The 22,300-nt window shown below is 34.0% G+C and overlaps 1 protein-coding gene across 1 annotated transcript in view; it reads right to left on the bottom strand.

Annotated features, from left to right (window-relative positions):
* l(2)34Fd (nucleolar protein 10 lethal (2) 34Fd) overlaps nucleotides 1-22,300 on the bottom strand; it is a 38,862-nt gene continuing 16,562 nt past the window's right edge. Inside the window, exons 6-14 of the mRNA XM_081740864.1 lie at nucleotides 20,799-21,027; nucleotides 18,844-18,963; nucleotides 15,379-15,523; nucleotides 14,486-14,646; nucleotides 11,018-11,175; nucleotides 9,849-9,939; nucleotides 5,054-5,298; nucleotides 2,833-2,929; nucleotides 1-180 (exon numbers count right to left, since the gene is read on the bottom strand). Coding sequence (XP_081596990.1) covers nucleotides 55-180; nucleotides 2,833-2,929; nucleotides 5,054-5,298; nucleotides 9,849-9,939; nucleotides 11,018-11,175; nucleotides 14,486-14,646; nucleotides 15,379-15,523; nucleotides 18,844-18,963; nucleotides 20,799-21,027 — 1,372 coding nt within the window. The 3' untranslated portion in view covers nucleotides 1-54. The remainder of the gene's footprint in view (nucleotides 181-2,832; nucleotides 2,930-5,053; nucleotides 5,299-9,848; nucleotides 9,940-11,017; nucleotides 11,176-14,485; nucleotides 14,647-15,378; nucleotides 15,524-18,843; nucleotides 18,964-20,798; nucleotides 21,028-22,300) is intronic.

Genomic DNA, 22,300 nt, shown 5'->3' with positions numbered 1-22,300 from the left:
TTTCTTAAAATCACATAGAAGTTTATTTACAAATGTACAGTACAAAATACAGAATCATCGTCGTCTTTTCCAAAACTGAGGCATTTTCTTCGACTGCAATCCAAAGGCTGGACGCATAACTTTTTTCCGTTCTTCATGGTGCCTTTGAGCGATCTCTTGCATTTGTGATTCTTTCTGAGCCTATAATAAAATTATTAAGTGTCATGTAAAAAAAATTACGTATTTAAACTCACTTTAAACCTTAGAGACTTAGGGCCTGTTTCACAAAAGTACTAGTCTTGTAATACTAATATAGAACACACAAAATTGTTAAAGATGTCACATATTAGAGGTGTCGACAATGCATTCACAATGAATTTTACCATTATTCTAGTATTTTACGACATGTATGAAACTCAAGTAGAATTTGTATGTTTTGTGAAACGGGATCCCAGTGTTTTACACAACAAAATACGTCATAATATTCCACTCCATCTTATTAAGCTTCATCAGGTGGAGAGGTTGAAAAGAAACAGCTTACGGATTAAGGGTAAAGCACTGCTCGAAGAATTTCTCAATACGTTTAGTAAAACATTGAGTCAAACTGGTTATGATTCAGCTGATTGCCTTTTCATCTTTTTACAGCCCCTGCTCCAAGCTTGTTAAACGAATTTGTACGTCATGCTATTTTTCTTCTAATATCTTGTTGTTTGACTTTACTTAGTCTTATGATATAAATATTGAATAGATCCCGTGTTATACTGTAAGAAAAGAAGTGGTGTTGTCCAATGAAGTTGCGGAAACCGGTAAAATAACGCTGTTCTGTGGACTTGTCTTCGCAGAATTTCTGTAATGAAATGCGTTTATCAATAGCGATCAAAACTGATGCAAGTGATCAAGAATGCTGTTTCCTAATGAGGGGAGTTATTACCTCCACGGTAATGCCAGGTCCCATAGAGTTCTCAGTATCCCACTGGAAAATCCTCACCCATCCAGCTTATTGCCCTGATCTTTCCTATGCAATTTCCGAATGTTTGGGTAGTATGAAGGAGACTCACTTTCAATCGAACTAAGAATTACAGGGGAAGGTATAGCATTGACTTCACTTACAGAGAGAGAAATTCAGTAGGTGGAATGAATGTTGAAGGCCCCATTTTACACCTTTTCTGCAAACATATTGAAGGCTAAACAGGCAATGGTGCGTTCAATGTTCCCTTTCAGTTCACGAATTTTTCGTGGCTTCTTACAGGGCTGAAACAACTACATAGAAAATAATCCACGAGGTAGAGATCATATGGTCTGAGCGGCCAGTTCACATAACAATTTCTCGATAGAACACGTCCGGAGAATGTTTCGTGTAGTAAGTCCAGAGTAATGTATTCCACCCACCGAAGTACCAGAGGGCATTTGAACGACAGTATCTTCAAAACATAACGCCATTGATTGCTTTTCACCACTACCACTCAGCTGCATCTTTTCATTTTAAAACTACGTAATTTAACCTACAATAAAATCGATGTTGGAAAAAATCGATTTATTTAAAGCCTATTTATAATTCCCTCCGGGATTTCGAATATTAATACTGAAACAACAGTGACAGACAGCAAGTTTATTCATGTAGGAAGTTGCAGATTTTTTCCAAGTTTGCATCAAGGAAGAGTGCTATGGTGTAGTTGTAGATTTCGCTATAGAAGGCAGGCAACAAGAAACAATGGGGTATTTACTAGTCAAACGAAGGCTTCCTGCTACTTAGAATTCGCTCAATGTAAGTCAATTGTGGCGATACAATGGCCATTTCGTGCCAAATATCACACTGAAGCACCTACAGACAACAATTTGTGCGTGGTTTAAAGAAAAGAATCACGGAAGACTTCGCTGACATCGACCATCACATGATGGAACGTGTGTGGCAAGAACTCCAACAAAGGATTGACATCTGCCGAGTTACCCTGGGTGCTCATATCGAACACTTGTAAGGTATGTCAGAATCTATGAGAGCTTCTGCAACTTTTTACATAAATAAATTTGTTACTTCAATATTAATGTTTAAACCCCAGTGGGAATTATGAATAACCTCTTTCCCGCGGAGGGAATTATATTTCAACTCCTGAAATGTTCGTTCACGAATAGTCACTGGATTTGTCTAAGTACTACAAATGCTACTTTGATATAGTCACTTAAACTGACCCCCCCCCCCAAAAAAAAAAAAAAAAAAAAAAGTGTACAGTACCTCCGAAGCGGAAACATGTAGTTGCTATTGAAGATTACTTGGAAGGTAATGTTTAGGTCAATACAGAAAGACAGAGATCTGGAGTCAATCACTGGCCCAATTGTATTTTATCATTTTTTGAAAATTCACAATGAATCAGTTCTTTTCAAACATGGTAGGTGTAATTTTTATTGTTACGCATAATATGTTTCAAATATGGACTAATAAAAAAATAGGATAAATTAATCAAATATTAATAATTTTCATACCAAACAAAGTATAATTATTCAAACCACAGCATACATAAATATTAAAATAAATAACCATTTTCTGCTGTGCCATGTGTGTTTTGTATTTATTTTCTTTCTCTTTTCTTTTTAACACAAAATACGAATAACTTCTCAAACCATATAATCAATCAATCTCGACACCTCGAATACCTCATCATCACTGATTCTCATAATACATCTTTTGATAGACAAAGGAAGTGATTCTTATACGTCATAACCAACATCCAGGTAGATTCAACAAAACCCTTTTACTACTCTGAAAGGGGGTTCTGTGAAATTCAATCAGTCACATGTACACGTAAGAAGAACCTGACTACAATATGAAGCACTAAATACTTACGCACAGAATCTTACCTTTCTCAAGCTGAATGTCATTTCTCTGCTTCCACCTGAGCCAAGCGTTTTAACGGATGTGGCTGTGTTCTGTTGCAACCGCTCTCCTAACGTCAACCTAAAATTTGTAGACCATTAGCAGCTATCTTTATAAGTACAAAAACAAAATATTGATACAAAGCATGAAGGAATCATTCGTAAGAACCAAGAACTTCCTACTATGGAACAGAATATCGGATTTCAGAATCATATTATTGAGTGCGTAATATCACTGAAATTATTGCCCCTCCCCCTTTTTTTTGTTTTGTTTTATTTTGTTTCGTTTGTTTGAACATTACAGCGACATTCACTATCAGTAGTAGGGATACAGCAGAGCACGTGTGGAGCATCATAGACTATCGCATAGATGTATGACGAAATGAAACATTTGTAACAGTATATCTGAAACTTGAATAATTTATGTATATTTTTAATCGTTACTGTGTGTGTGTGATATATTTTTCTACAATCCTTTCAAACTCGATTAATCATTTGTGTACTCTAACGGAAACAAACCTACGATTATAAAAATGTTCTTAACACCTTGGCTATATGCAACCCACATTACTTTGTTGGTTATCTGGTTATTGCATATTTTAGGATACTTTTTTTCCCACCAGGGGTTGCAGAAATTATTTGAATGTTCCTTTAAATAATTAATTACCAAAATTTTTTCGAATATTTTATGCGTAAGAACCTTCCTTGAGAATAGTTTATTCGATTAGTAAAAGCCGCGTTGAAATATGACCAACGGTTCTCGATATAATTGCAAACATAAGATATATACATAATAAATGTCAAAGTAAGAGTTTTTAAAAGTCGATTAAAAAATAAAAATTTAAGGAATGACAACGCTGCATTTCTTACATTAATGATAACGTTAGTTAATGATTTTATATACATATTAGCGTATTTAGGATTTTGTTTCGAGTAAGCTATGCGCAACACGGGGAAGCATGGGGGGGGGGAGGGGAAATTGCCCACCAGAGTTTGAAAATTAAATACATTTTAATCGATTGTCTACTAATACATTAGGAAAAACATGAAACTCGTATGTCGGTGGAGGATTTAAACCCTCCCCCCAGGCAAATCTGAAATGACGCTTCTGCAAACACACGTTGAATATTTGTAATTTCATTTCAACTTAATTGATTTCATTTTAGAAAAATGGAAATATTCAGTTTTATCTGTGTATGTTTTTACCTGAAAGAAAATGTTGAGACAAACTGAAGATGAAATATACTGATTGCAGTTTTAATAGCAAGAATTGCAGACTGGTGAATCTTATGTGAGATGATACAAAAATTTAGTAGTGAATCTAACCTTTTATTCTATTCATAGAAGAAAAAGGAAGCATCCTCTTGGCCTACCTAATTTCCTGGGCTACTTATTACTCCTCTTCATTTTATTTAATTCAAATATTTACCTTTCTTTATAACTAAACGACATAAACATTCCTTTGCTATAATAACTAAAGTGCAAATTAGTGTGGAATACCAGTTTCGCTTATCAGCTCCTCTTAGTTTTGCTGTCACTGACGACGACCGACTTGAATCACAACTAACAATGGTCGAAAGTATGATAGGAGAAGCAAAAAAAAAAAAAAAAAAAAAAAAAAAAAAAAAAAAACTAAGAAAATTAAACAGAATAGTAGAATGCACGAAAGAAAGAAAAAAAAGACCGCAGTTCTGACATGGAATGAAATTTGACAAATACAATATTATTTCTGAACAAAGAGCATAAGAAAATGTAAAGTTAATGAAATTCTTACAAAAGGTACGGATTATTGTTGTACATGGAATGCGAAAAACTAACAAATTTATTTCAGGGGGTGGGGAGACTTGAGCACGATATCCCGTAAATACGCCACTATATATATATATATATATATATATATATATACTGTTTTTATTGTGCCATAGCTTCGTTACTTAGAACATTACCACAGTTACAACTCGGGAAAAAGTTACAAGTCACTAAACTCACTTTTTACAATTGCGCAGCATAATTTACGAAGAACTTGGAAAATATATCAGACGGATACTTGATATAATTGAAAATGGTGTTGGATATATAAAAGTAATGAAACATTAGATACATTGTACAGATAAATAATAACTTTTTAAAATTAAGCCGAACACGTCTTCTAGTTTTCTAAATCTGCATTATAAAGTATATAAAAGAGGCATTTATTGCTACTTACTTGCTGCTTTTCTTCTTATCTGTATGAATACCATGAAATTCTTCACCCGGTCGTAATTCGAAAAAGCGAGGTTGAGAAGATTTTAGACTGACGTCTGTGTCAGCCTTCTGTCGAGCAATGTGCTTATTTTCCTGGCGCAAGAGCTTATGTTGACGTTTTACTTCTCTGGTCCATTCTCTGTCGTCATCAGAACTAGATTCAGAATCAGAGGATTCTGCTGAACTAGGTTTTCCTTCTTGCTCCTCCTATAAATTAAAATTAAATTATATAAAAATTGACAGAATTTGTTATGGACATATATTCTAGTATCTGCAAAATCCACTTGGCATAAAAATAGTACCTAGACAATCTACGAAACTAAAACAATTACATTCATATTATAATTTGAACCCTTTTCGCACCACGTGAATTTTACAGTAAGCATACACACTACATGAAATAATTTTCTCCGCGTTCTCTTGCTTCCTGCTACTTAATCATTTTAACAATTACTTCATCGTTTATTAGGACTTCAGCCTATAGTATTATCGAGAGAAGTTAAATCTACGATTCTATTCCATTTACTCTGTACAGATCAGATACTTTGGCGTTCACGAATACCAGATATTAATAATACAGTGAAACCTGTCTATGTTGGCCACCATCGGTTCCATCGAAAAGTGGCCAACTTACAGAAAATAAGTGTGATTTATGTATTTTTAGAATAGGATTTCTAGTATTACTTGATTGTAAAATTTTAATAAGCAGTGGCACGACAGCTACTTATAAATAATGTATATAGAGTAATCATAAAAATATACAGTACTAGAAAATATTACTATAGTATGCAAGAGCGCCGATTTTTCTGTAAATTTGGGGGGGCCCATTCAGATGCAGAAGGTATATATATGAAGATTTTAAGACAAATTGGACTCAAATTATACCAAATATTGTATACTCATAAATAAAATAAGGGCCACATGAGCTTAGGGGGCCCAGGCCCCCTCGGTCCTCCCAGGATCGGTGCTCTTGATAGTATGTTTAATATATATGCATACGTTTCTCTTCCTGAAAACTAGACTGGTACATTCGATTATTCGGATTGAAAACACAACACAAACAACCATGAAATAGAAGTGTATTACGCAGTTTATTGAAATTGATATTATAGCACACTGAGTTATTCAGATTGAAAACAAGAAAAGCTAAGTTATAAATTGAGAAATTCATATGCAATTTATATGACTTCTTTTCAGTTGTTACTGAATGGTGGTTCATTCTAGACATATTTGCTTTATTCTTTTTGGCAGATATGCACATTCTAATATTGTAGTTAACTACCTCTTGTTAATGAGCTAGAAGTGTTTACCTCGGAGCAAAAGATGTTTCGAGAAAATCTTGAGGGAATTCATATATCAAAACCTCCGCTACCTTTTGACATGCAGTCAGGTGCCAATAAATGACAATTGAGCTTTAACCTTAAGAATTTTCCGAATTACTAACGCTTCCCACTGATGAAAGGAGCCAATATAGCTAATGGTTTTACCAAAACAGACAGGGTAAACAAATACGTACAACCATTTCCTGAATTCCTGTACGTGCCTTTTCTTATTCACATCTTCCTTCACCATCTTTTTATGAGGGTAGTGTTCTGGCCATTGACCTCCAAGAACAAATCGTGCGAATCTATGCTTCTTTGTGTCGAGTCTCAAATACAGAACATCTGCCTCTCATATGGGTATTCGAAAGAGTTGAGAAAAATAACAAAACTGTATTTTTCGTGGCCAAGATACGCAGGTAAATTTATCATTATCATCATAGGGTAAACATTGCTTCAGTGTGGCCAACTTCCAAGATAGACAGGTGGCCAACTTATAGAGTAGTAAGTAACGAATGTCTTATGGGGAAATGCAGGTTTAAGACGAACTAGGCCAAGATAAGCAGGTGGCCAACTTAGAGATGTGGCCAAGTTGACAGGTTTCACTGTAGCTATTTATTGCTAACATACGTTGCCTACTCAGTTTCTCTTTCACTGTATGTTCCAAAATTTAACTGTTTTGGCTTTATTCTAAATACTTTGTATTCTTATCAATCATCTCACTTTATTATATAGTTATTGTGTTCCTACTTATCTACAGGGTGTCTACTGAGTTTCATTTTCAAAATTCCAGTATATTTCCAGTATATTCAGTATAACTCTCAGCAAAATTCCAGGACCTAATACAACGAATTTTTAAAGTTCTTTAGGAATAATCACACTCTTGATGATTTCAGGTTTGTAATTGTTTTACCATCAAAAGAATATTTTTTAAATAAATTTAGTTAGCCTTGATCTTTTGAAATACAAATGATTTTTTAACATTTTTAAAGGGCATCCCAACTACCCTCGCAGTCCTCCACTCCACTCATTGCTTTAAATGTCATTACAAAATGTATACAACTCTTCCCTTGGAAAATTTACAATCTCAATGGATACAAAATTGTTTCTAAGACCATTAAAACTATTACGAAAAAAAAAAAAAAGTATTCTTGACAAATTACGTTTCACGATTTTTCCAGTATGTGGATCAAAATTCCAGTATTTCCAGTATCAAAATTAAATTCCAGTATAATTCGAGTATTTCCAGTATCAGTAGACACCCTGATCTATAAGATTTTTCAGTAGTTTTGAATCCTCTAGAGATAGATATACCAGAGGATTCAGAACTACATAAAAGGGAACTTTCAAGTACGCTCTCTTTGAAAATCCTCAAACAATATATTGCAAACTTGAGATTATGTAAGACACTAATTTTGAAGAAACGCAGCACTGAAATAATATTATTTATGCAAAATAAACAAATATTATATGCAGGAGAACCTGAGTTGTGATCGCCATATTCAACTTAGGTATCTTCCACACATATAACATTTCTTAACTTCGAATATTCTAGCCATGAGTCTTGCGGTCATAGTAGGTTTCTTGTGAAGAAGACTCTACCTCTGGGATTAGTTATCAAGAAACGTGACGTTAAGGGAGCGAACTCTTAAAACGATTGCATCCTCTAAACTGTTCTGTATGTATTACGGAGCGATCAGCTTTACTTCGGTTTGTTTTCATTTTCATTTAACACCCCTTTTCAGCCCCGAGACTATAATAAGTGCTGACCTAGTTTACCGGGGGAATCCAAACCAACGAGCTGCCACCAGAAATCGAACCGGGCGCTAACGCTAACCTTTAGTTAAAAAGTAGATCAAGATTACTTCAGAAATTACAGTTTCCAACTGAAAAGCTACTCTATTATTACTTCTATACACACCCATTAAGTTCGGTAATAATCTTTTAAATTAGAGAATATTAGAATTGGCTTGGATATTTCCACTATTCCCAATGTCTTGCTAGAAAAATTTGCGGTGTACGACGGTGAACTGAAAAAATCTACCCACTTTTTTTTATTATTATTATTTGCATTACATTTGATACAGGAAACACTACTAAGTAGGAAAACAGTTCTTGATGTTCCTCACAGCCTGAATCATCTTTCTGGAAATATTTACATACGGAACGACTCTATCAGCGGAAAAAGCATCATACATAACCTGATGAAAAACCAAACTGTCTTCGTGCACGTTTTCAATAAGACATGTCATATTATAAGCACTATCCATTTTCTTTCTCGAACTAGCTAGTTTTTTCGTGATTTTCCGGTTAACCCTATCACTACCTACACCCAGATGATGGGGCTGTTATCTTGCAGGGTCTCTAAGAGAAATGTTTACATTTCTCCAGTATTATGCAATAATTTCCAGTATATTTTCAATATTTCCAGTTTCAATAGATAACCCTTTAAGTCATCTTGTGTACATAACTGGGTTACAGTAAGGTCACATCTTTTGAATAAATTAATACTGTTAATTTCAACATATGATAAAATATATAAAATAGGCAACCTTTGTACCATGGCCATTAGTTTGAATTTGCCGTACTTCTATAGAAGCATAAAAATCGTAGTCCAGGTACTAATACTCCGCAGAAGTATTTTGTGGGGAAAAAATAGTCAAAGCTTCACTGTATTTATAACCAGATGGCAAAATTATTCATTTATTGAAAAGTGTTCTTTCTTCCTCTTTTTTGTTGTTGTTGTTGTTGTTGTTGTTGTTGTTGTAGTAGTAGTAGTAGTAGTAGTAGTAGTAGTAGTAGTAGTAGTAGTAGTAGTAGTAGTAGTAGTAGTAGTAGTAGTAGTAGTAGTAGTAGTAGTAGTAGTAGTAGTAGTAGTAGTAGTAGTAGTAGTAGTAGTAGTAGTAGTAGTAGTAGTAGTAGTAGTAGTAGTAGTAGTAGTAGTAGTAGTAGTAGTAGTAGTAGTAGTAGTAGTAGTAGTAGTAGTAGTAGTAGTAGTAGTAGTAGTAGTAGTAGTAGTAGTAGTAGTAGTAGTAGTAGTAGTAGTAGTAGTAGTAGTAGTAGTAGTAGTAGTAGTAGTAGTAGTAGTAGTAGTAGTAGTAGTAGTAGTAGTAGTAGTAGTGATTATTATTATTATTAATTTGATATTAAGACAGTCTCACTAAAGAGCTCTGTTAATATGCTATTTAAGAAATAATACATTTTTGGCAGCTTATTCGCGAAATAAGCGATATCAAAATACACGACAAAAACCTACTGTAAAGATGTGACATTAAATCTGACTCATTTATCTAATTGAAGAACTGAAAAATCAGGAATGATGGTCGATCTTCTCTTGGCTTTCTCAATAGTAGATATGCAGGTAGAAATATGTCGGTTGGTTGGACTGCTTATCAATGTTATATATAGGACAAAAATAAGTACACAGATATTACTTACCTCCACTTGTTCAAATTGCTGCTGAAGCAACTGTTTCTTAAGTTCTTTCTTACGTTGTTTGTCCAGTTTAGACACCACAGGATTTAATAGTCTAGAAAACAAATTTAAATATAAAATTACATGAATGTTCATCTCTCTTCTGTTATAAATAATAAAAATAATTCACTAAAGATATAAATTATTCCTCATCATTATGTTTATTAGCAAAGCTTTATATGAAACTATACCATAATTTATAGTCAAAGTTACGTGGAACTGACCTTGACACCCTACTGGAATTAGGAAAGATTAAAAGAAAAGAGCAGACCAAGCAAAACTCAAGTACTTCACTTTACGCTGCAGGATTGGCCAAAAAAATTAATTAATTAAACTTTCTAAGTTGTCTATCGATTGAAGTGAGATCATCGAGAGAAAAAGATGAGATTTAGATTATCCTACAGTAATAAATCATCTTTCTTGCAACAAACGATAAGGGTGAAAACAGTCTTGTGACAGTGAATAATAATAAAATGATGATAAGCGATATTCAAGATTTAATGGATTCTTTAACGTCCCATGTTTATGCTTCGAGGCTAAGGGAGACGGAGATGATGATTGACAAGCACGAAAATGGTGGAATGAAGAAAGTGTGAGGACTCGGAGAAAACTCACACACACGGTGTTTACCTACCACAAAACACACCTGGCACAAAATGGGATCGAACCTGGAACCCTACGAACAAGAGATGAGAGTTTCACATTGTTTCTGCTTGCCGAAAAAGTGATATTTGTATGTTCGTCGTATGTTTTTTTTTTTTTTTTTTTTTTCATATTTCGTAAATGTATATTTCTTTAAAATTTCAATGCAATATCTTCAAAAACTGCTTTAACGATTTTCTTCGTATTTCATAAATAAATATTTCATTATCAATCCTGCAATACCAATATAATTTACTTTTCTTCCATATCTTGTATATATTTCATTATCTATGAAATATATTTCAATGCCAAAACTTCCTGAAAATTGGACACCATCCACTTGCTTTGTTAAATCATGTACAGAACTGCAAGGAAGAGTTGAATGTTAATTAGAAAGCAAATCATATCTTAGATCTCTATTAACATATTTTACTAATCTTTCTTATCTAGATTTAAAATATTTCTTGTTGCTCAATATGTTAGAAATTTACCTGTACTCCTCTGCAGTCTTGTCTATTTCAAAATCTGGATTTTCAAACAACGCTTTGAAACGTTGGTCTTGCAACAGATTTGGCCCCTTTTTCTTCTTCTCCTTCATATCCTCATCCATGAGTTTCAAAGCCAAATCCTTATTCACTTTAGGTAATTTCTGAAGAAAGAAAGAAAAAAACTCACTGAATTTCTTACAAAAACTAATTATTATTAGACGTAAGTGTAATGTATGCAGGAAAGGTAAGGTAAAAAAACTCAAAAGGTACTCACTTTATTGTTCTAAACTATTATACACTGTTTTACCAAATCATGTTAAAACACTGAATTTTCGCTGACAGCAATCATCATTATCAAGATATAGGAAATCTATTTAGACACAAGATTAGGTAGCAAGAAGTTTTCATTTACTACTATAAACATTTTTGTATCGTAAAACTGATTCCCATACACTCTAACCTCACTAAAATCTTTCCTTACCTGTCTTGGCAATGCTGACAATTGCAGTGAAAACTTAATGTTTTAACATAAGTTTCTGAACGATCAATAATAGCTCAGAGGGGCAACGTGACTATCTTTTAAGTTCATTAGTAAGAGTTATCTCTAAGTAGCTTACATTATAATGGATTTACCACATCATTTAAATATGGTAAAAAGGAAAATTAATTAAAGATACACAAATTTAACACAAGGACTTATGCAATTTTTAACTACACCCAGTTATAATATACTGCAAATATACCAGAGATAATCAAAGAGAGAGGTTACAAAGCCCGCAGTGAAATGTGTATATATTATTATACACAACCAATACAGACAGTAGATAGTACATACATTAGGTTATTTTCTGGCATAGTCTTCATATCGGTTGAAACACTTATCTCATCATGGGATGACTTTGAAATTCCCTATTGGTAAAAATCCTATCCTTGCGTTTTTAGCCACTTATCACGAAGTGTTTCACCTCCTCGTCTGAAGCGAAACGACGGCTTCGGAGGTGCTCCTTTAAGTGCGGGCGGGGACAGATGAAAGTCACTTGCAGCGAGGTCTGGGCTGCAGGGAAGATGGACGATGGTGTCCCAGTGAAACGCTTCAACAGCGTGGTGATCTTCTAGGCTGTATGCGGGCGCGCGTTGTCGTGAAGAAAGATGACGTCGTAGGTGAGAAGTCTTGACCGTTTCCTTCTGATTGCTTCGCGCAATCGTGTCAAAGTCTCACAATATCGGTCAGTGGTTACACGTTTCGTCCACATAAATCGAAAAATTGAACGGTCTTTTTCGCGAAACCATTTTTCCAAACAAGTCGCTCTTTGTTTACTTAAACTTGCGCCGTAGGTGGCGGGAGGCTGAAACTCTGCACAGTTGTCAACGCCATGTATTAAAATTACCACACGCTCCTCAGTCCTCTGTAACAGAGGAAACTCTGGAAATATCGGCTCTGTAACCTTAGTTCTTGATCATCCCTCCTAATACTTGATATTCTATTCTTACAATAATATTTAACGATTAAATATTCTTTTTTTTTCTTCTTATCTAGACGCAGCTTAGTAAGTGATCTAATAGTTAAAAAGTTGATCAAAGGTATAAACGACGATATTTCGAGGAATTAATATCTTTCTTTTGTTTGAAAATGTATCGAAGAGTTTTGGATGGTCCTAAATCACTGTGCATGAAATTTTCTTTCTATACTACAGTTAAAAGCTCTTTCGTTGAGAATGCGCAAATTACCAGTAAGGCAGTGATATATAATATTTTCACAATTTTTGTTCCGGAAATTGAAACACTTCGAAATTTTACGAACAGATATTTTGTTTCCATGTACTGTACATACTAAACGATTACAGACAGAAAGCATATATAAATATACTGCTTCCACTACACTACTTAACTATGTACAAGATTACCATATTTGAATAGCAGCTTCATTACAAATTCGAAAGCGCTGCCAAATCATGTTATATTTTAAATTATTGAACAAAACTAGTGAAAATTGTGTGTATGTGAGCATACTTTTTTAGGTCAGTTAATAAGATATAACAGAGACTCAACAAGGACTTGTACGTATTCAGGTACAGTATAGAAACAGAAGCATTTCGGGTTCGATGCTTTAGGATCAAAAAAGAAGATAGTAATTCTTCAAACCATCGTAGTTCAAGCTTTCAATCAACAGTTGGAGCAATTATAACAATGGGTTAACATTTTAAATTGGAGTATGTGTCCAATGCACTCTATTTAACATTATTACCATTATTGTATGAATTGTAGATATTATGATATTGTATGATTATGTTCGTTGTTCACAATGTTTAGAAAGGTCTTTTTTCGCCATAATGTGTACATTGATCCTGGTTTTATTGTTGCGTTTCATTATACTGATATGACAATTACATTCGTAACTGTTCCTATATTCCTAATGCTGAGGGAAAATCAGTATAAGAGCTCTTTTAACCAATTAGTATTTCTTTTACATTATTTGACAGGTTAATACAATTTTAATACTGTATCTGTGGAGTGTAGATTCTAATTTCCTACTCATTTTTGTATAAAAAGCCAACTCTAATTTCTGAGTGATGCAGGTGACAACAGTTGTATTTATGTATTGTTCATTATTAGAATACCATGTTTCAATAACTTCTTTTGGTGTCCATGTCAACTGCGATTGTAGACACAGGCTGCGGGAGGTTCTGCTTGAGTTCTTCTGTCACTTGCATTCCAGTCACACGACAGTTCTGAGTGACAATTCACTTTAATTGTTGGTAGGACCTGTCATTGAGGGTATTTTTCAGACCACTGTTCCTGTTCATCGATGTGGTTTTGCCGTAGGTTTTGTAAGGCACCATCATCTTGAACACTCTCCCTTGCAACACAACCAACACACATGCCGCTTTTGTCACGTTTGTATCACATAACCGTGGGCCAACAATTTGTCCCGATGGAAATCAGTGAGGTTGCTTATTTTACATTATTGCCATCTGCTCAGTTCACTGCACACTGCCGTTCTATTACTCTTCACAAAGAACGGAATTCGTTCTAACACACCATCACTACTGGCGCTGCAGTTGCTCCTTGACCGTTGCCAACCCCAATTCTGAGGTATTTCAAACTGCAGGTGTTTTTATTAAATTGATATGTGTCTGTATTTCTCTCTTACAGTGGACATCATCAAACTTTTGTAGCTAAGTTCTTTGTCCTCTACTGTAGATGTGTAAATGTGACGATGTGATATTTTTGTGTTCTTTCTTTACTATGTACAGGGGCAGTTACCGTTGAAGAGCCTGTTATTTATGTAGTAGTAATATCTACTATGTAGACGACGACGACGTTGCTGTTGATGCGGGAATGATTATTATTTATCAAACCTAAGATAATATTTTTAAATAATTGTCAGCCATATTAAAACTATACGAGTTAAGGATGAAACAATTATTTGAAGAGAAAAGTCTTAGTATTGCGGTAAATTATAGCATTTACCTTGAGTGTAACTCTATTTGCTCTCGCTTCTTCTATCTTTTCTCTAATCTTCTTTCTCCTATATTCCTCAAATGCAAATGGCTCTGCAATCGACTTTGCTTTTCTATAAAGGCGGATATCCATGAAGTATCCATGCATGTACGCACGAAGAAGATTTGTACCTGAAAAATCAAACAATCATCAATGTTTATTTGCATTTCCAAGTAAGAAATTCATTTACATTCCGCTTTTTCAAAAAAAAAAAAAAAAAAAAAAAAAAGCTTTTATCATTCACAAATAGCATGTGTCTCACTATACATGAGGGTGTATTGTAAGCTGTACGGTAGTTCAGTGATCAGATTTCGCATATCGTATAAAGGGCACCTGATTCAATCCTAAGCCATGTGAATTACAATAAAGAATAGCGTAGTTTCAGTGTATTTTCTCGAGTTCTCTCATCTATTCCAATATCTTTATTCCACCAATTCTTTCATCAATATACGCCATCATTACTCTAGCTATAATCATGTATTAAGCTCACAGTTTTACTTCATTTATTTACACTACACAAAATACAAATATTTAACTTAGAAATGGTAATTGCGCATCGCTTTACTCATCATAGAATACATGTATATCCACACAGAAAGTGTGTTACTTGTTTCCACATTAACAACTAGTAGTTCTAGTCCCCGTAGAGCTTGGGAACAGCTTCTGCATGCAATCACTATTATTGTGATTAAGAGAAACCAGGCTGTAAGTAAAGCGAGCCGTAGCTGTTGGAAAGCATGTAAATCATTGAATTGGTCTCACAACGATTGAAGTACGCGTTTTCAATGAAGAACTTTCCACTGCTTTTTGTCTACTTACTTGCTGCACTTTACATTACACTGAACCTTAAAAGTATATCATACCTAATAAATGAGTCATTCCTAGATCTTCTAAGTCTTTCTTTGTAACAAATTTGTAATCATCGTAAACAGTTTGAGTATTGCTTTCTTCTAATTCTTCTGTTAAATTATCTAAAAAGCTGCACCACTTTGGAGCCGGACCAATACTCTGGAAGAATATAAGATTCAGATAATATAGAAAAGTTTGGGAATTAATATTTTAATTTTAAAATGTACTACTGCACATCTAACATTTGTTAAGATATTTCTATCTATTTAATGTTATGTGTTAAATGCATAATTTTACAAATTGCATAAAATATACTAGCTTAACTTTTTTTTAGAACATAGAAATAAAATGCAATCTATATAATTAAAAAGCTATACACGGTAAAAGTTAAAATAAAAAGTAATATACTTAACGTAAAAAATGAAATTAGATTAAGAATCTTTTCAAATATATTAGTTTTAACTTCAGTGATATATATATATATATATATATACAGGGTGGAAGGGAACAAGACCAAAAAAATTCAGGAGGTGATTCTACAGCTAAAAACAAGGAAAAAGTTCAAATGGACATAGGTCCAACGCGACGGCGTTTAAAAGCAGCAGCCGTGCGACGTTTCGCCGACCTCCTTTTAAGTGCGATATCTGCCAAACAAATAGAGATATTGGCGTTGGGTCAAAAGAATGTCAAGGAAGTCATACCCCACCAAAATGATGGCGAAAAGAAAAAGGAGCAGAACGAACTGCACAAGGTGACTCCCCAAATGGAGAAGGGGATTCACCAAATGAGATGCAGTAGGGGACGTGAAAATTAATAGTATGTACAAACGTAAAATGATATGGTTATGTTTAGCGTACGTACTGAATGATCGATTGGAACGTGCAAATGGGAATTCCCCACTGCGGCGTTGGGGAGAAAATGTATACGAAAGAATATACCACAAACGAGGTGGTTTGTTGGATCGATGGTACCACTCGCAACTATTGTTCCGAATACGTCCAAAACAGACGGAATCGGGGAAGAGTGTTGATTATTGCACTACCAGTAAGACACAAAGTGACGAAAAGGGAAGTGAAAATGTACAGATCATGACAAAAAGGCATCTTCAGAATTCGGAGGTATAACTCTACATTATCTCGCTAAAAAATCTAGGCGGTATGTTCAGTCCTACAATTGTACATACCCTACCGATTAGGCAACTGCGGCTCGTAAAACATGGCAGATGCCTAAGAAGAAGGAGGAGGAGGCCGGCGAAATGTCACACGGCTGCTGCTCGAAAACTCCACCGCGTTGGACCTATGTTCATTTGAACTTTTTTCCTTGTTTTTAGCTGTAGAATCACCCCCCGAAGTTTTTCGGTCGTGTTCCCATCCAACCTATATATATATATATAATCATTTATCTACATGTCGAAATAATTTCTTTTCATCTTTATAATGAATGTCTTGTACATTTTAATATTATGATTTCGCTGATCTGTTTTAAATAATCATTATAATAACTTTGTTTTCTAAAAGCTTAGTTTGTATATAAATTTGATACATATAAGACTTAGTAATCAATGTATATACAAAACGCTTATCTTTACATTTTAATAATCATGAAGAAGCCAGTGAGGAAAAACATTAAAATTCCAATTCATTTGAAAGAAAAAGAAAATTTCTTACATAAATAAATGGACTGAAACAACGATAAAATGCTCACCAAATGTTTTAATATCTACAATTTCTGTTTACCAATTTCGGCAGCATTACAGCTGCTATTTTTTACAAAATGATACAGAAGGACGAGTTGTAGTTTTTGCAAAGGCAGAATAACATCAAGGAAATTGTTCATTAACTTTAAAATCAGATGAAAATATCTTCAACAAATTAGAATTCACTTCAAATTCATTTCCGCCTGTCGTCATTTTTTTCTGTCAGTGTTGCCAATTCATTTTTGTAACAAAAAAAAATCTCGAAAAATTACTACGCAGGTAGTACAAAAAGAAGCTGTTCAGTATTATACAACTTAAGCCGTTAATTATTTTCAAGTAAATAATGGGTTTGTAATTATAACGCGGAAAGTTGATAAAACTGTGTTCTTGATTTGGAAGATATTGCAAACTTCATAATTAAAATACTGAAAATGAAGAAACATTAAAATGAACAAAGGAAAATGACTTATCTATTCATTAGTTTTTGGTAATATATATATAGTGAATTACTAGAAAGTAGTTAAAACAAGTATATTGTGAACTAGAAAAACAAATCCCTGAACAAAGCAAAGTTTATTTTAAAATAACAAATATATGACAGTTTCGTCACCTAACTAAATATATTGGCTTCATCAGGAAAAAAAAAAAAATCTTCGTAATCTTCTTTCTTTAAAGAGCAAATCACCTTTTCCTTTATTTCTCCCTTTAAATCTTTTCCCCCCTATCACTTCATATGTCCCATCACACAGATCCTCTAATTTTGTCTTGTACCATTGCTTTTCTTTCACTACTACTGTTTCCCTTTCAAAATCAAAGAGGACAGATTGAATGTAGAAGACGTGATTCACTCTGTGGAACAGACCATTACTCAGGTTGAGGACAAAGAAAAGAGAGGCAAAATTAGGAGAAAGGCTGTGGCGGTAGTTAAGAAGAACATGAAAAAGGAACCGGGGAATCTTACGAAAGAAAAGAAAGTGACACAAAAAAATTAGTAGGAGGAAGGATATAATAGTGTAGCAAGCAGACAAAGGGCTACAGTAATAGTGATGGCAAAGCAATGGTACAAGGCAAAATTACAGGATCTGTGTAATGGAATATATGAAGTGATAGGGGAAAAAGATTCAAAGGAAGAAATAAAAGAAAAGATGATTTGCTCCTTAAAGAAAGATGATTACGAAGCAGGTTTAAATGAAAAAAAAAAAAAAAAAAAAAGACTGTATCTGACGAAGCTAATATATTTAGTTAACTGGCAAAATTTTCACACAGTTATTATTTTAAAATAAACGTTGGTTTGCTCAGAAATTTGTTTTTCAAGTACAAATTATTTAAGACAGCAAAGCTAATATGAACCAATTAGTAAATATATTGTTCATTATAGCTTCGGAAATATTTCACAGTAAAACAAAACTAAGCAAAGCATTAAATGCTTTATGATTATATAAAGCAAGATATTAATAATATTTGTGTAACAGTTTCGGCAATGTAACATCGCCTTCATCAGTTATTTGTTTAAGGAAGTGTAAGACAACGTGTCTGATGAGGGCGATGTTACGTTGTCGAAACTGTTACACATGTATTATTAATACATATTTGATGCTTTGGTTTGTTACTTCTATGAAAACAAGTAATAACAAAAACGAAGAAACGAATATATAGAAAGTTAAGATCATATGATAAAACAGCAAGCACTGAGTTAGTGAGAAAAAATGTTATATTCCAAAGTAGCGTAGAACTGACAGCTCTACTACTATGACCTTAAGTATTAACGATTGTTTGCACTTACTGGGATATAATACGTAAGAATCTTCGGACTTTCATTAGCAATGAACATTAGTCCCGTGTTTGGCACAAGACACAAATTATTGAAATCACTAGACCCCTCAATAGACGTGTAAGGTTTACCCTGTAAAATAACAATATATAAGTACGGATTATTCAATACAAGACATATCATTACAGTGCGTATACGAAGTATAGTGGAAACTGTCTTCTTTATTTAAATCTACATTTTAATAATAACAATAGCTCCTACGATTTAATTCAAATAATAATGAATAGTAATAGTTTCTACATTTTAACTCAGAATTCAATCTAAATCAACTAAATAATGACTGCTTCCATACCAAGTGTATACTAGAAATCCTTGATACTATTTTTGGAGAGGAACATCAAACAAATGAAGTATCACGTGCATTTCTTTGTGAATTATATTGCAAGATTACTACATTTAAGTACGTGAACTTTCGTGTGTTGAGACACATGAAATATTAATCAAGATTACGAAAGAGGCACTTCTATTTTATAAATATAGGCATTGTATGAAACTGCAGGAAAAATAAATGTCACATTCATTTTGTATATGAGTCCCGCAGTACCCAATTGTTACAGAACAAAACGGAAGTGATATAGCGTTCAGTTTCAAAGCATGGCATGGTATTCGCTCCCCGGACGATGTTCTCTATCTCCATTAGCTTTACCGTATGATCTTCTGACATTATTTGATTTAACCCCCCCCCCCAAAAAAAAAAAACAAACTAAGAATTATACCATACCAATATTTCCCCCCGATATAAACGTATTATATATAGTCAGGTTATAACTTCAACTATTTCATATTACATTTAATATTCGACATGTGTATTGTGATATATATGAAACTAATATTTATATAAGACAATTTGTTTTCTTAACATAAATATATCGAAATTATAAAAGTTTACGTCAAAAGTACACTTTTAAGGTGGTGGAGAACACAGTGTTTGAGACTTTTTCGGGGTTCTCCTGTTTCTTCTAATATTCTCAATTAGTTAACCCCTTACATGCGTAACCCGTAAATACACGGGCCCCCGTATTTTGTATCAGCTGCGTAATTTCTGAACAAAAAGGTTGCCTCAGTGGCGTTTTTTTTTTTTTTTCATTTTTTTTAAACTTTCCTTATTTCTGCAGAAACCTATGTACTAGGAAAGTGGCGTCACCCCTGAGCAATTTAATGCATTTTGGGTGATGTTTTTCAACGAACGATAGTAATAATAATTACCCTGTGCTTAGAAAGTGGCATGCGTAATATTACGGGCAACGCCACTCCTACAAGAAAATTTTCCAAAAATTATGCACACTCACTCACTTGGATTAATTATCCGTCTCCTTTAGCCTACCTGGCATTATCCTGTGGTGTTAAACTGAATACGAGGGAGAGTCTGAAAATAAGTTTCCCCTCTCGTTTTCCACAGGAAAGCGAACAGCAATAGGAAAAACATGACAGGAGTTGCACGTGCACCACACCCAGATACAAGTGGCGCGATCGCAGATGGGTCTGATGTGATGTCGAAACAAATGGTGTCAACAATTCAGTGAGGGGCGGAAGCAAGTGGACACACCGATACATGGAAGGAGCACGGCCACTACAGATGAAAATATCAGGATGGTGGATGACATGATTAAAGCGAACCGGTGTATCACCATCGATGAAGTAGTGAAGGAGCTTTCGTATGCAGAGCTCTGAATTTTTCCTGGAAGGGTTTTTGAAGCTTGTAGACCGGTATGACAATGTCTCAATGTATGTGGTATTTATGTGGGAAAAGTACATCTAATCTTTAATGTCGCATGATATTTTTGGTCTTGCATCCCTACCTCTGTCCACAGTCACATGGGAAAACTTATTTCTAGACCCCCTTTTTTTTTTTAAAAAAAAAAAAAAATAATTCTGCAAAATAGAAATACTGTGTATAACAAACATACCGTATCCTTATCCCATATTTTTACAACTGAACTATCCATGGAAAAAACGAGATTTTGTGCTTCGTGGAAATGAATGTCTTTGATGGGCAAACCATACATATGATCCTTCACATAGAAAGGTTTGTTCGAACGAATGTCAAACAAAAGAATTTGGCCCGTCGCTGTACCCACGCCCATAGTTAATCCTCCTTGAAAATTGATCGAAGTCACGGATGGAAAACCATCGACTCTGCAAAAAAGAAAAGCACATACAAACAGTACTTTTAAATATTCCCATATTATATAGAAAAATTAAAATAAACAAGCGTTATAAGAATTTAATGCCATCTTTTGTTACCTATCTATATTGACACCTAAACAACAAAAATTCAAGTATTATCGTTATATGATACCAAGGAAATAATAATCTATCCATACTCTGGGATGTATCACTTATTTCTTGTTATACAATGAAAAAAAATACATAAAAATAAATAAATAAAGCCAATTACGATGCTGTTAACTTACAAAAAATCTTACTAACAAAAGTGTATTACGAATTGTGAAACAAGGTTGCTATAACTGTAGACATAATAATAATGCTGAACGTCCCCATAAATAAAAATATTTTTGATATTTCTGTATAATCTTCAATGTTGTTCTAATTTACGCCCAGAAGTCTACTCGATGTTCTAAATATTCCACATATTAAGTTTTATATATTTAGATATTGTATATAAGGAATACATATCAACTACAATATTAATACTACCCTTATAGTATTCCTAATTTTAAAAAAATGAAATCTTTCAGTTTTACGTCCTACGTTTATGCTGGGTAGACTAAAGGAGACGGTGATGATGAGAAATGAGTGAAATGAAGAAAGTGGAAGGAAATGGGAGAACCCCGAGAAAACCCAAACACACGATGTTTGTCCACCACAAATTTCACATGGCGTGAGCTGGAATCGAACCAAGGACCCCATGCACCATGTGAATGCTCTACCACTGAGCCACCGCGGCCCCTCCTAATTTCGAAGATATCTAATTTAACGAATGTTTTTATTTTTGTGTACCAGAAATGACATGTTTCTGCTGCACAAGAATATGTAAATACTTTAATGTTTACACATTCAAAATTTAGTAGCCCTCCCCGCTAGGCCAGTGGCTAGCGCATGTGCCTTTGGCGCACGTAGTTTCTGCACGTAACATTTGGATTTATATTGTAACATAAAGAAGAAATAGTGTTCTCATTATTCACGGTAATGATTTGTTTTCGGCCTTTTATTCGAAATTATTTGATTTCTCTCGTACAAAAACGCGTAGCTATCCATGTAGGCACGAGAGACCTAAAACAATTTCGAATAAAAGGGCGAAAACATAATACATGAGGAATGAGAACACTATTTTTTCTTTATGTTAAAGTATAAATGCATATGTTGTGCAACGCATATGTTGGTCTGACAGAAAAACTATTTGGAAAGGCGTTACTCCATTGTGAAAAAGGAATATAATTTCGATTTC

Source organism: Thermobia domestica, chromosome 2 (assembly GCF_964235325.1).
Source record: "Thermobia domestica chromosome 2, izTheDome1.hap1.1, whole genome shotgun sequence".
Lineage (NCBI taxonomy): Eukaryota > Metazoa > Arthropoda > Insecta > Zygentoma > Lepismatidae > Thermobia > Thermobia domestica.
This window is presented reverse-complemented; position numbering and strand designations above follow the sequence as displayed.